This window comes from Muntiacus reevesi, chromosome 4 (genome assembly GCF_963930625.1).
Source record: "Muntiacus reevesi chromosome 4, mMunRee1.1, whole genome shotgun sequence".
NCBI lineage: Eukaryota > Metazoa > Chordata > Mammalia > Artiodactyla > Cervidae > Muntiacus > Muntiacus reevesi.
In genome coordinates, this window is record NC_089252.1 from 110654916 (window position 1) to 110670322 (window position 15407).

The following is a 15407-nucleotide window of genomic DNA, read 5'->3' on the forward strand; positions in this document are numbered from 1 at the left end:
CAACGAGAGGCCGAAGGCTCCGCAGCCATCTTCACGGAGCCCGCAGGAGGTAGGCATACGCGTTGCTGAGTGTTCATGATTCCAGGGGCACCGTCGCGCGTCATCGACGTCATCACGTGCTGGACGGGCCATCACGTGTCGGACGGGCCATCACGTGTCTGAAGCTCCGTCATGTGCGTCAAGTGCGGGTGACGTCGTCGCAGCGTCCGCGGTTCACGCGCGCCGCCGCTGCCGCCGCTAGAGGCCGCCTCAGGGGCCTTATGGCCGTCTCGTTGTCCTGCATTAGCGCCGGCCTTGCAGCCTCGAGGCCGTTAGGCCTGAGCCGCAGCTTCCTGCTGCTGCTAGTGCTGCTGCTGAACTCGGGTGAGGGTGGCGTCTGTTCCGCGCCGCTCCCGCTCCCGCTCCCGGTCTTCCCCGAAGCTGCCCTTCTCCAACCCGCAGTAGAGGCCGGGATGGGCCCTGCGCCGCCGGCCAGCCCGAAGTCCCTTCTCCTCTACTGAGCCTTCTGGTCTCTCTCAGGGCGGTTCCTGTGTTCCAGGGCTCGCAAACTCCCGCCCTCTCTGCGTCTACCCTTAGGCCCGCCAACCCTGCAGCCTCCTGAGGCCTTGTGGTGCCAGGGGAGTCATCCCTGCGTTGAGGGCTAAGCTCATGGCCTCCACACTGAAACCAGTGTTGCCTACCTCACTTTCTTCTCAGACCCTCTGTTCTTCAGAGGGTGCCTCACTAGCAGTAGCTTCCTTCCCTCAGGAAACGCAGGCCCTCAGGTGCTGTCTCCCTTGACTCCCTCAGCCCCGGGGGCCCCTCCAAACCTAACTGTTTACCTTTCTTTAGAAATCGGAGACAGGCCTCCTGTTCAAGGTCAACCTGCTCACCCCTGCTCTGGACTCTGGGCCCTCCATCTGCTCTCATTGATCTGTATCCTCTCCCTTTCTATTTACTGTGTTTCTTCACCCCGTCTTATCCCCTCACTGCTAGATTTCTCGAAGTAAGTTTTCACTTCATCTTTCCTTCGGGTGCTTCCTCACTTCTCACTTAATCTTTAGCCCGTTCCTGGCATGTCTTTGCCCTGTCATCCCTGACCTTTCCACTCCTCCCTCTTTGATTTTCTCTAATCCTTCCGCTTCTCTCAGGCCGTGCCTCCTGATTTTCCTCTACGTCAGAGTGACTCCCGTGCTCGTCTATGTTCCTCCCAGGCCCCCCATGTTCTCTTCATCCCTGACTTGTTGGTGTTCCCAGAAGTCTTGTCTGGGTTCCCTCTTCCCTGCTCTCTGAGTGAACTCACTTGCCCTGGGTATTGAGCTGCAGTTGCCATTTATGTGATGCTCCTTCAGGAAACAGTGTGCCTGGATGCACAGCAACATACTGGGCGTCTGTTCTTGAAGGACCTAGAGCCATCACAGCTCCTTGGGTTCCAAAGTTGAGATCCTCTTCTTCTGATAAACTAGGTTCTCTTATTCTGTCCTCTTACTCAGTGGATAGTAGTCATTCTTCTCTAAAATCAGAAATTGGGGAGTTATCCCTAGGCTCAGCTATCTTCCTTAGTCCCACATCCAGCTCACCAAGTCTTTTGCCACTGCCATTCAGCCCTACTCATTTATAGCCTGGCTTCTGCCGAGTCTTTGGTGGAATCTTACTGCGTTCAACCTTTTCACCTTCCTATCTAATCTGCTTACTGCCTTCACAATACAAGCCTGACCAGGTCACACCTCCATTGGTCTCCCTCCTCCTGGAGTCTCACCCAGGCTTCTTGGCCTGACTTATGAAGGCATTTCTGACTGACCCCTGACTTTCTTCCCCTGGCATCATTTCTTGCCATCATAGGCTTTGTCCTTTATCCTCTAGAGTCTCCAGCTTGGACCATGATGTTTCTTTCATAAAAAATGTCATTGTTACTTTTCATTTCTGTCTTACTCTCTCATCTTTAAGATCTGGCACAATAACCCCTCTTTCCAGAATCATCTCTAACTCTCTGTCTTCTGGGCTTACCTGACACATGGGGCCTTGTCCCCACATTGATCCCACATGAGTGACTGTGTGTTTACTTGTGACTTCTCTGCTGGACAGTCTGCTTCTCAAGAGCAAATACAGGTTGTGTCTGTCTGATACACCTCTGTCCCCAACCCCCAGCCCCTTGGCCTTGGACTCCAGGGCTGGAAACAGAGTGGGAGATTAGGAAATAATTGGTGAAGGATTGAATGAACTAATGAAAAATGTATTTCTTCATTGTCATCCTGTTACAACGTTTTATTTCATCTCTGTTCCCCATTTCTCCTCCAGGTTACAAAGGAGACAGCACCAAACCAGGTGGGTAGGGTAAGACCCTGCCTCAAGAAAACCTTGGGTCCTGGGAGGGTATATTCTGAAGAGGGTCACAGATACAGTGTTTCTGGGTCTATAGGAAGCAGAAATTCAGTGTAAATGGCCTACTTTCTAAAGAACAGCCTGTGCCTGCCAGTAAGTACAGACTCAACAATGCACAATGAAAGGGTATCTGGGCCTCCTGTGGGAATGCAGAGCCTCTTCAAGTTCAAGTCAGGCTGTATCCCATCAGGGAACATGCCCAGGAAGAAACCTTTTCAGCTCTGAACTGTTCATTTGCAGATGGAGCCTCTTGGGCCTTATGGAAGTGTCTGCAGAGCCTGGCTTTTCTGGGATCTTCCTGTCTTTTTCCTTAGACTTTTCCTTAGACTTTAAGGGTGGAGGGTTGTGTTGTTCATAGGTTTCCATTGTCACAGGTGCACCCCAATTTATTGTGAACTGTTATTTTTTCTTATATCTTTGCCCCACCCCTATTCCTTCTCTTCACTCTCCTCCCAACCTTTCTTGTATGTTCAATGCATATCTTTGTATTTTGGTATAAATACATATTGTGGTTTTGTGTGCATGTATTTTTAACTTACATAAACAGTATGTGCTCTAGATCTCTTTCTGTTTCCTCCTCTTTTCATTTAGCTCCATTTAAAAAATATTTTCCTTGGAAATAATTTTAAACATACAAAAGACTGAAAATAGTACAAGGAACACACACATATACATAATTTTTTTTCAGAATCAATTGAGAGTAGCATACAACTCTTTATCTCTGAATACTCTGATGTATATTTTTTAAGGATATTCTCTTAGGTAATCACAGTACAACCTATGAATTTCAAAAATTTACATTGATACCAATTTTTATCTACTGTCCATACTCTAATTGAGTCAGCCCTCTGCATTCCTACCAGCAGTTTGTGAAGGTGTATTTATTGTTATAGACCTCCCACCCCTTGGCTTCATCCAGCTTTTGCCTATCTAATTAATCTTTAGTTTAATTGATATTTTTCTCATTACTAATGAGCATGTCTCATTGTGCTTTTGGCCTCTTGAATTTCCTCTTCTGATAAATTGATTGTCCTTATTCCTTTGTACATAGTCTATTGTTCTTTTTTCTTGATGATTTCTTGATGAGTTCCTTGTATATTCCTAACAAAAGCATTGATTTTAGACATTGCAGATATTACCTACTAATCTGTCATCTGTCTGTTAACCTTGTTCCTGGGGTCAAAAATCCTTGATTTTTATGTAATCATGTTAATCAGTTTAATGCTTTTATGGGTTGTGGTTTGAGGTTTGTTTAAAGAGTCCTTTTCCATCCCAATGTTACATATTTGGCTGTTAACTGTACAGTTTTACCTTCAAGGTCTTCAAGTACTACCAGAGAAGAATTGAGTTTTGTTTTTATTTATTTTATAGTGAGCCAGTTTTCCCAGCACCATCTGCTCAACAACCCATCATTTACTCAGATTGTGGTAGCTCCTTTATTTGCATTAAGTTCCTGTATTCTGAAGAACAATTTCAAGTTCTCTGTTCTTTTTTTGGGGTCCACTTGTCTGTCCTTGTCAGTACCACAGTTTTTGTTACTATGGCTTTGATGTGTGCCTTAGTATCTGCTGGGACAAGTATCCCTTCTTTGCTCTATTTTATGGACCTTTGTTTTTCTATTTCAATTTTCAAGTAAGTTTATCAAATTTCTTAAAAATTCGAACTGGGAAAGTGACTTTACAGATTAATTTTGGGAAGAATTGCATCTGAAATATTTAGTTATTCTATTTAAAAACAATGGCTCCTCCATTTATGCCAGACATCTTCAGTGTCCTTCATTAGAGTTTAAAATGTATTACCACAGACATCTTCCTTAGTGTTGAATACTTGAATTCCAGGATATTTTATACTTTTTAGCTATAAAATATATCTTATTTTGAATATAGTTGTGCTATATTCAGGTTGGTTGGGGTAGAGAAATGTTACTGATTTTACAAATCAACTATTGAAGTATTATATACATGCACACAAAAAGTGCACAAATTGTGTGCCCAGCTCATGAAATGATCACACAGTGAATGCATCTGTGCAGTCTCCACCCAGTCAGAAAGTGGAGTGGTACCAGCGCCCAGAAGCTCCTTTCTTTCCTCCCAATCACTTCCTTTGCCCTCCTCCCACAAAGTATCATTACTCCTGGCTTCTGAAAGTATAATTTTTTTGGTCTGTTCTTTAATGTTGTATGATGTTTCCTGTAGGTTTGTTGCATGTTACTTTTATAAATAAGGATTTTCTTTCTGTTCCTAATTTGCTAAAGTAAGAGTTTGTTCTGTTTTTTAGTCATAAAGCTGTGTTGAATTTTTGAAATGCCTTTTTCTAGATCTGTTAAGAAAAGCACATGATTTTTCCTTAGAGAAAAGAATTGTTTATGTGGAGAATACACCAAGAGTGCTTCCACTGTGGACTACCCTTGTGCCCTGGGACAATCTCTACACGATCATGGTTCATTATTTTAAAAAATATAATATCAGCTAGTATTTTATTTACAATTTTGCATGTATAGTCACATTCATACAGTCATACAACTTGATTGTTGAAGCTACTTGCAAACTAACAGTGTGTAAGCTGTGAGTGGGAGGCCTCTGTTGGCTCCATGCTGGGGCTTTTCCTTAAATCGTCTATGTAAAGATTTCTGACATAGAAGTCTGGAGATTTTCTTGACTCTGAGTAGTATGGGGACAGAGGCCTTTTGCATTTAAGAGATGCAGAAAACCTTTTAGGAACATGACCTGAGCACATAAGAAAATACATTTCCTATCTTGGGACTCCTTCTCTGCTTCTCCTTTGTTTTGAAGTTCTGTGCTTTCTGCTCGCTGTGTGTCTCAGTGTCTGTCTCCTCCTCCTGTCGTGTCTCTGTTTTGATGCTTTTTGTCTGTTATCGTCATTTTCTGCCCAGCTCAGTGCCTTTGGGTAGGCTGCTGCTCTTCTCTCACCTTTAGTTTCCCCTTCTTTGAAATGGAAGCAAGTCCCTGAGTTTACAGCCTTGTGCAAGTTCCCCTGGGGGCATCTTGGTCTTAGTCATCCTTAGCCTCCTCTTTTTGGCCACTGTATCTCCCTGGCACACTTGTTCCTGAAGCTTGTGGCCAACCTTGGTGGCCGAAGAATTTGGACATGTCCCGCCATTGGCCCTGGGAAGTGAGCCTCCGAGTGGAAAATGAGCACGTGTGTGGAGGGGCCCTCATTGACCTCAACTGGGTGGTGACTGCTGCCCACTGCATCCAAGGGTGAGTATCGCTTCTGGAGACCCAAGACTGTAAAGAACCCAGCCTAGACTCCTTGTTTCCTCTGTGAAATAGTGTGGGAGTATAGGAGGTTGGGGGAGTGGGAAGGGATGTCCAGAATAGGAGAGAGTCACTCTCATGATCTCACAGAGGCCAGGGAACTGAGCCAGGGCAGGAACCAGAGCTACAGAGACTATCCTAGCCAGGGCAACAGGCAAACCCAGCATACACCCCACCCCTCACACACATGAGAACCTGCATGCCTGCTAATAACTGCACGCTTAAACACACAACACATAGACCAGGCCACTTGATCAGCTCGACTGATGAATGAGGAGGCAGTCATATCTCTGACCCTGAGGACCCCCAGGCTGGATGGGCAGGATGGAGTGAGCAGGGCAAATCAGGCAGGACTTCTAACGGGAGCATCCTTGGTGAAGGTAGGAGCATAGTGTTGCTTGAGAACCTGACATCCACCAGATGGGGCTCTGTGTCTCCTGTAGCACAAAAGAGTATTCAGTGCTTCTTGGCACCTCCAAGCTGATGCCCCCGAATGCCACGAGAACCATCTTGATCCCTGTGAGGGACATCATTATGCACCCCAAGTACTGGGGCCGGACCTTCATCATGGGCGATGTGGCCCTTCTCCAACTTCATAGTCCTGTCATCATCAGCAAGTATGTGCAGCCCATCTGCCTTCCGGAGCCCAACTACAGCCTGAAGGTTGGGACACAGTGCTGGGTAACTGGCTGGGGCCAGGTTAAACAGCGCTTCTCAGGTAAGGAGGAAGGGGTTGGGGGTGAGGTATGGCACCCCAGAGGGTACACTCCATTCTGTTGGGGTCTTGCCTGCTGGGCCCCTTCATGGTGCCTCTCACGAAGCTGTTACCTCTGACCCCTGGTTCTTTGAGGGGTCTTCTCACATGAGAAGTGTTGCCATGGTTTACACCATTGCACTTGCTGTGGGCCCTTCATTTAGACCTAGGAAAGCCAGATCATTTGCTTCTTTCAGAAGCTTAGAGTTAGGGATTCATAAATTCCTTCACTTACTCGTTCACCTGACAAATGTCAACGTTCAGGCATCTGCCACGTGCCAGACTCTTGGCACTGAGGATGTATGTCCTGCCTCTTGGGAACTCATAACTGAGTGTGGGTAGGGGCCCAGACTCACAGGGAAAGAGGCAGAGGCTTTGTCAGGTGATCATGAGCGTAAGTCAGGAGGAGTCTGGGATGAGCTCTGGGCAGAAGGTCTGCCCAGAGGTGCAGAGGTGTACCTGAGGTGCCAGAAGGAGGAGTGAGTGTCAATCAGGTGGCAGAGGGCACAGCCAGTACAAAGCTCATAGGCTGGAGAGAAGCAGCGTGATGTTGGGGTCTCAATTTCGGAGTAGTTGCACTGAAACTTGTATTGTATCCTGCTTGGCTCAAAAGCAAGAGATTCCCAGAGAAGAGGATTTTGGAGTAGAGCTTTAGCGAGTTAGGTGCTTGTCAGACATGGTCCACACCACGGGGGAAGGGCCAAGTGAAGGAGGGCCTGGAGACGTGAAGGGCTGTGGCCAAGTCTTGATGCTGGAGGTGACAAGACCCTGGGAAGAGGCAGGGTTGAGTGGAATGAGGAGTTAGTTCTCACCCCACTGGACTCCTCCACAGCCAACTCCACGCTGGCCCCAGAGCTGCAGGAGGCCGAGGTGTTTATCATGGACAACAAGAAGTGTGACCAGATTTACCGCAAGAAGTCCCGCATCCCCCGCGTTGTCCCCCTTGTGCTGGGGGATATGATTTGTGCCACCAATTACAGAGAAGACTTGTGCTCTGTGAGTTTCTGGGAGGTTCTGGTGGCTGTCCTTCGGTTGGGATGACTCCAGATGGGGGGCAGTTCCCCAGGGAAGGGTTTGCTTGGCCTCCCTCTTTGTCATCATCATCAGGCAGAGCCCTTCTCCCATCTTCCTTCTCCGTGACTTTGATTTTTGCCTGATATTCTGGGATGGGGTCCTCAACTGAGGAGTGAAGGAAGATTCCAGGTAGTGAGATCCTCAAGGATTGAAACAATCTTCCAAGTAGAACTCAGAGGGTGGGCATTCTGGGTCCCCTAGTCCCTTGGGCACCAGCTGGGCTGGGAGCCTCCATCACTCCTTTCTCTTTGCCTAGGGGGATTCTGGGGGCCCATTGGCTTGTGAAGTCGAGGGCAGATGGATTCTTGCTGGGGTGTTGTCCTGGGAAAAGGCCTGCGCCAAAGTACATAATCCGGGCGTGTATTCCCGTATCACCAAATACAGCAGATGGATCAAGAAGCAAATAAGCAATGGGATTCTCTCAGTTCCCTGCTCCTCTGCCTGGCTCCTACTCCTGTTCTGGCTGCTGCAGCCCCAGATGGGCCCCTGATCTTCGCTCTCCCTTCTCCGTGCTTTGCCTTTGCTGAATGAGGCCAGACCAAGATTAGATCAAGGTCATGGATCTGTATTCAACAAGAGTCAAGATGGGGAAAAGTGGCCCCTGGAACTGAGTCTAGCTTTGGCCTCCCAGTGGGGAGGGAAGTGGTGGATGACTAAGCCTTGAGTGACCAGGAGAAAGGAAGTGTGGCCTAGAAGTGCTCTGGAATTGGGGACCAGGGTAGCAGGGATTAAATTTGTGAAAACATAAACTGACTCTCTTCTCTTTTCTGGGTGGCCCTGGGGATTGGGGTTTGGTGGGTAGGCAGGACCTCCTGGAATTAATTCTCAGGAGGCTTCCCAGAGTGGAGACTGTTGGTTTTTGCTAAGCCACTTGTGCTGGGGCTTTGGGAAAAGGCCTGGGCCTGAGGCATCAGTTTTCTCAACTGTAAAGTGGGCGTGATGGGAGCAACTGAGACATGCACTGTAGGTGACAGTAGGAAGGATCTGTCATGCTCCAAAATCAGCTTGCTTTTTTTTATAACTGGCATATAAAAAATTGATTACAAAAGTCCTGTTCCTATATTTTTTTTAATTTAAAAGCAATAACTGATTTTTGGTTGTGATTTACCAAAAAAAATTCAGAAATACACATAAAGATTCCCCCTTGCTCATTAACCCCCCACCAGTAATGCTAGTAATCATTGTTAGCATCCTTAAATATATCAATGATTTTTTAAGCAATTAGACACATATATATTATTAATAACCTACATTAAAAAAAACTATATGCCTTGAAAACCTTTCTATGTCAATATCCAGAGCTATTCATAATTTTACATTATTTCATGTGTACCATGTGAATGTGTATATGTCATTTAACCAGCACCAGGTTTTAGGTGCTTTGTCTGCATTGCAGAAGTGTTGCCATGAATGTATTCCTGCACACTTGGGGATGGAGTGGGGGAGAATACACACTGCAGTATGTCTGCAACTGTCTTCCTAGGAGTGTACTCAGGGGAGGACCATCAAAGGAAACACAAATGTAGTAATTTTGGAAGAATACTATTTGTATAATTTACTCCTCCCAAAAGCCGAACAAGTGTACATTTATACCTATAGTATACAAGAATGAATGTTTCTTCTTTTTTACTAAAAATGGATATTATTAATTTTCAAAAATTTTGCCTATCCAGTGGTAGAAAGTTATATCATTGCTGTTTTAATTTGTATTTCCTTGATTGGAAGAATGCCTTTTCACGTGTTTATTAAAAAAAAGGCACATCTTTCCCTTAATAAAACCTTTGCTCATATGCCTATTTTAGTAATTAAGTTATTTATCTTTTTCTCATGAAAGGTCTTTCTCTTTTGTGAATATTTTTGTTGTTGTTGTTGTTCAGTTGCTAAGTCATATCCGACTCTTTGCCACCTCATGGGCTGCAGTCTGCCAGGCTTCCCTGTCCTTCACTATCTTCCGGAGCTTGTTCCAACTCATGTCCATTGAGTTGGTGATGCGGTCCAGCCATCTCATCCTCTGTCACCCCCTTCTCCTCTTACCCTCAATCTTTCCCAACATCAGGGTATTTTCCAGTGAGTCGACTCTGAATATTTAGCTTTTTAAAGAATTATTCACTTATTTATGATTGTGCTGGGCCTTCATTGCTGTGCACGGGCTTTCTCTAGTTTATATGAGCAGGGGTTACTCTCTGTTGTGGGGCAAGGGCTTCTCTTGCAATGGTTTCCCTTGGTGAAGAGCACAGGCTCTAGGCGCATGGGCTTCAGCAGTTGTGGTGCTCAGGCACACTTGCTCTGTGGCATATGGAATCTTCCCAAACCAGGGATTGAACCTGTGTGTCCTGCTTTGGCAGGCGGATTCTTATCCACTGCACCACCAGGAAGGTCCTGAATATTAAGTTTTTGTCAATTACTTTACAAATATTTTCCCCAGTTGCTGCCTCTTACCTTTTAGAAATATGTAGAATAGAAGGGTAATCCTCCTGTAAAGACTTCAAAAATTATTATTGAATGAAGTCAGTCAGTCTTTATTTTCTTTAAGAATTTTGAGGCTTGCTTAACTTGGCCTATTCCACCTCCAGATTATAAAGCTGTATTCACATATTTAATATTTTGATAAATTTGTTTTTTATGTGTAACTAATCCATTTGAAATTTGTTTATGTGTGCTGTAAGGTCAACCTTTAACACTATTTACTGTAGAGTCCATCCTTTTCCTGCTGACTTGAATGTCCACATTTATAATAACAAAATTCCAATATATTTGTGGGTAGATTTTTTTAAAATCTCTGTTATTTCCCACTAATCTGTCTATTCCTGGGCTAATGCTGTACTGTTTCAACCAGCTTCATGTTATGTTTTGTTAAATGGTAGCAAAAGCTGTCTTCTTAAAAAAAAAACACACAGCTTAATCTACAAAGTTTGCCTTTCTTATAAACTTTATAATCTGTCAGTTTTCATTAAAATTTTTTCTTTAATATTTTTCATTAAGAATATTATTGGTTATTTGAATTAAAATTAAATGCATAGAATAATTTTAGGAAGATTGTCATTTTTACAATATTGAGTTCCTAACCAAGAATGTAGTATATGCCTCCATTTATTCAGCTCTTCTATTCATGGATGTCTGGGAAAATACTGAGTTTATTTCTGAGTAGTTTACAAGTTTTGGTTATGTTTTTTAGGAATGGTATCTTTTCCATTACATTTATAAAACTCCATGTATTAGGTATTTTAAAGCTGTCGATGGATTAAAAGCATAATGATCTTGATTCCTGATCATCTTGCAAAACTGTGTATTTAATTCAGTAGTTTTTCAGTGATTCTCTTGGCTTATTTTGGGGTAATCAAATTACCTAAAATGGTCACAGCTACCTCTTGTCCTTTTTGAAATTCACACCATTTATTTCTTTTGCTATCTCCTTGCTGGAGACTCTAGAACAATATGAATTAGTAGCAATAATGGTGGAAGTATATGTGCTGAATTCTTCTTTTATTCATTTCATAGATACTTACTGGGACTTCCCTCTGTGTAAGGCACTGTTTTGGGCCCTGGTGACACAGTTGTGAGCTATTAAGATATTATTTTTATTAAATCTGTTTACATAATGAAATACGTTACTAGATTTCCATTAGATTGCTTAGGTAAATTTATAATGTTCTCTGGATTCATTTTTCTACCATTTTGTTTAGAATTTTTGTTCCGGTGTTGGACTGGTCTACAGTTTTCTTTTTTGTTCCACTCTTGGTACCATTACTATCAGTTCAGTTCAATCACTCAGTCGTGTCTGACTCTTTGTGACCCCATGAATCACAGCATGCCAGGCCTCCCTGTCCATCACCAACTCCCGGAGTTTACTCAAACTCGTGCCCATCGAGTCGGTGATGCCATCCAGCCATCTCATCCTCTGTCATCCCCTTCTCCTCCTGCCCCCAATCCCTCCCAGCATCTGGGTCTTTTCCAGTGAGTCAACTCTTTGCATGAGGTGGCCAAAGTATTGGAGTTTCAGCTTCAGCATCAGTCCTTCCAATGAACATTCAGGACTGATCTCCTCTAGGATGGACTGGTTGGATCTCCTTGCAGTCCAAGGGACTCTCAAGAGTCTTCTCCAACACCACAGTTCAAAAGCATCAATTTTTTGGTGCTCTGCTTTCTTTAAAGTCTAACTCTCACATCCATACATGACCACTGGAAAAACCATAGCCTTGACTAGATGGACCTTTGTTGGCAAAGTAATGTCTCTGCTTTTTAATATGCTGTCTAGGTTGGTCATAACTTTCCTTTCAAGGAGTAAGCGTCTTTTAATTTCATGCTTGCAATCATCATCTGCAGTGATTTTGGAGCCCAGAAAAATAAAGTCAGCCACTGTTTCCACTGTTTCCCCATCTATTTGCTATGAAGTGATGGGACCAGATGTCATGATCCTAATTTTCTGAATGTTGAGCTTTAAGCCACTTTTTCACTCTCCTCTGTCACTTTGATCAAGAGGCTCTTTAGTTCTTCACTTTTTGTCATAAGGGTGGTGTCATCAGCATATCTGAGGTTATTGATATTTCTCCCAGGAATCTTAATTCCAGCTTGTGCTTCCTCCAGCCCAGCATTTCTCATGATGTACTCTGCGTATAAGTTAAATAAGCAGGGTGACAATATACAGCCTTGACGTAATCCTTTTCCTATTTGGAACCAGTCTGTTGTTCCATGTCCAGTTCTAACTATTGCTTCCTGGCCTGCATACAGGTTTCTCAAGAGGCAGGTCAGGTGGCCTTGTATGTCCAGCTCTTTCAGAATTACTTCATGGCAAATAGATGGAGAAACAGTGGAATCAGTAACAGACTTTATTTTTTTGAACTCCAAAATCACTGCAGATGGTGACTGCGGCCATGAAATTAAAAGATGCTTGCTCCTTCCAAGTCAAGAAAAGTTATGACCAACCTAGACAGCATATTAAAAAGTAGAGACATTACTTTGCCAACAAAGGTTCATCTAGTCAAGGCTATGGTTTTTCCAGTGGTCATGTATGGATGTGAGAGTTGGACCGTAAAGAAAGCTGAGTGCAGAAGAATTGATGCTTTTGAACTGTGGTGTTGGAAAAGACTCTTGAGAGTTCCTTGGACTGCATGGAGATCCAACCAATCCATCCTAAAGGAAATCAGTCCTGAATATTCATTGAAAGGACTGATGCTGAAGCTGAAACTCCAATACTTTGGACACCTAATGTGAAGGACTGACTTATTTGAAAAGACCCTGATGCTGGGAAAGATTGAAGGCTGGAGGAGAAGGGCATGACAGAGGATGAGATGGTTGGATGGCATCACCGACTCGATGGACATGAGTTTGAGTAAACTCCGGGAGTTGGTGATGGACAGGGAGGCCTGGCGCCCTGCAGTCCATGGGTTCACAAAGAGACATGACTGAGCGACTGAACTGAGACCTGAGAGGAGAGAAATACATCCTCTCTCTCTTAATGTGGATGATGAAGCAGAAGGATGCTGGCCACCATTTTATGAAGTTACCATCACTGAAGCGAGGAGACAGAAATTTTAAGCCTGTTTAAGTGAACGTTTTACTTGGGAACTCCTAAATGGTACAAACTGCCTTTTGATTTTAGTGATCAAATGCGCTTCTTTTTATTTCATGAAAATTCTTTTACCTTTAGTAGTCCAGTGTTCCCCTTTGGGGGACTTTATTTTATTGTTCTTTTTCTGACTTCTTGAGTAGTATGCTTAATTCATTCATTATTTTTGGTTTCTGATCTTTTCGGTTAATTCCATAAAATTTCCTGTGAGTCTCACTTTGGCCTCATTTGATATTTGACTTCATTGTCATTTGTTTCTATATTACTTTCTAATTTCACACTGTATTTCTTACTTAACCCAAGAGTTCTATCTGTTTGTTGTTTAATCTCCTGACGGATAGTCTGGGAGAGGGATAGGAGAATTTATGGAGATTTTCTTTGTGCCTAGTATTTGGTAATTTTTATTGAATATTTCATGTGTGTGTGGAATAAAAGTGTGTGTTTTGAAACAGAGTTCTAGCTATAACTGATTGCATGAGGTGTGTTGATTGTGTCATTCAAATCATCTCAACGCTTCAGATAGTTTATGTCTATAAATCTGTTGATTTCTCAGAAGTTTATCATGAGAATTAAGACTGTTTCTTTTTTGGAAGGTAAAGAACATTTATTATTTTTAAAGAATCAGTGGGAGTATTGATAGATAATGATACTAAAAAATTCTACAACTTAGAGGAAATTTAGAGATTGTTTTATTATTCTTTCATATTATGCATTTAAAAAGTTTTACCTGATAAAGAATTTATATGTGAAAAAGATGACATCTGTAAAAACACATGTACAGGCAGGTACACTCAATTAGGGAACAAAGACTATTTCCTTCTGCAATTCTACCTTTATTTTTAAAAGCTGTATTGTTAGGAGTACAAGATTCATGCCTACTATACCATCTTGGTGAAATATATCCTATCAGTGTAAAATACACCTGTTATTGCATTTAATATTTGTTTTTACAGATATTCAGATCATAGAGTTCAGTCCTAACTCTGCTGTAATAATTGATTAGAATATAATTTTATATTTTGTATGTGTTTCTTATAAATTTTCCTGGGGGTTATTTTGTACGTTCTACAATTTCTTGCTTCAAACATTTAATTCATTTATTTTCATTCTTTGTTACTCAGTAGTAAATACATTTAAAGTTATGAATTTGCCTTGCACATACCCAGTAAGTTTTTTCAATGCATTGCTCTATGACTAGTATTTTCTAAATAGTTGATAGAATGTTTTTATTTCCTTGAAATAAGTTAACCAAATTTATTTTTAAGATTTTAAATCATTTGTTTAATCTCACTTAATTGTTAATAAATCCTTGTTCATTGCATCATGGTTAAAGATGTGGCCCAGAATAGTTCTGCTTTTAGGGAAGTTAACTGTGGTTTTCTTAGTAGTCTAGTATGTGGTTGACTTTTAAAGATGTTCCTTGCCTCAAAGATAGGCAGAGTTGGAGAAGACTCTCCCACTGCAAGTGAGGTTTTTCCATTTCTCATGTATCACTCACTATGTTTGATGTCATGATATTACATGGTGATGGTGGCAGTTTAGTTGCTAAGTCATGTCTGACTCTTGCAGCCCCATGGACTGTAGCCTGTCAGGCTCCTCTGTCTGTGAAATTATTTTAGTAGGAATACTGGAATGGGTTGCCATTTCCTTCTCCAGGGGATATTCCTGACCCAAGGACCAAACTCTTGTCTCCTGCATTGCAGGTAAATTTTTTACTACTGAGCCACTAGGGATTCCCTTGATATTACATAGACATTATAACTTTTATCTTTTTTCACCATAAAATAACTTTATTTTTTCTGTTTAAAGCTTTTATCCTGGATTGCATCTTAAGAAATTACTCTTGTCATTTCTATTTTTGCTTACATATATTTAATGTATTTCGACCCATCTTTTACCCTCAACTGCTTTATGTTACTTTGTTTTAGGTGAGTCTCAAGTAGCACATGAGTGGATTTTTTTTCTACCCAGTATAAGAATCTCTGACTTGTAGTATAAATAGAGGTTTTTGTTTGTATTCACATTGGTGGTCATGAATATGCTTGGTCTTTATTCAGTTATCTTTTATTATTGGTTGATCATTCCGCACAGAGCATTACTTTCCATAAAGCCAGAAGAGTAGAGATGGTTTTGCTTCTCTGGGTTTTCTTTCTTTTCTCTTTTCCTTACTCTTTTCCTCAGAGGCAATCTAATTATAGGACTAATCATTCTCTTGATTTTTGTACCATGTATTCCCTGATGGCTCAGTGGTAAAGAACCTGACTGCCAATACAGGAAACATAAGATATGTGGGTTCAATCCCTGGATCGGGAAGATCCCCTGGAGGAGGGCATGGCAACCCAGTCGTGTTTTTGCCCAGAGAATCCCATGGACA

General features: G+C 42.5%; 1 protein-coding gene across 1 annotated transcript; it reads left to right on the top strand.

The window, feature by feature from the left end:
* Window positions 1-260: 260 nt before the first annotated feature.
* Window positions 261-7957, top strand: LOC136166894 (serine protease 45). The gene is made up of 6 exons (XM_065933861.1): window positions 261-363; window positions 2278-2304; window positions 5435-5582; window positions 6083-6357; window positions 7226-7389; window positions 7724-7957. Exons 1-6 carry the CDS (start codon window positions 261-263, stop codon window positions 7955-7957), a joined length of 951 nt encoding a protein of 316 aa, XP_065789933.1.
* The last annotated feature ends 7450 nt before the right edge of the window (window positions 7958-15407 follow it).

Excerpts from the sequence above, each read along its gene's own strand:
- LOC136166894 (XM_065933861.1), top strand. The coding sequence starts at position 261 with ATGGCCGTCTCGTTGTCCTGCATTAGCGCCGGCCTTGCAGCCTCGAGG. Across the intron at positions 5,583-6,082 it reads GCTGCCCACTGCATCCAAGG|CACAAAAGAGTATTCAGTGC; the intron begins GTGAGTATCGCT and ends TGTCTCCTGTAG. Across the intron at positions 6,358-7,225 it reads GGTTAAACAGCGCTTCTCAG|CCAACTCCACGCTGGCCCCA; the intron begins GTAAGGAGGAAG and ends ACTCCTCCACAG.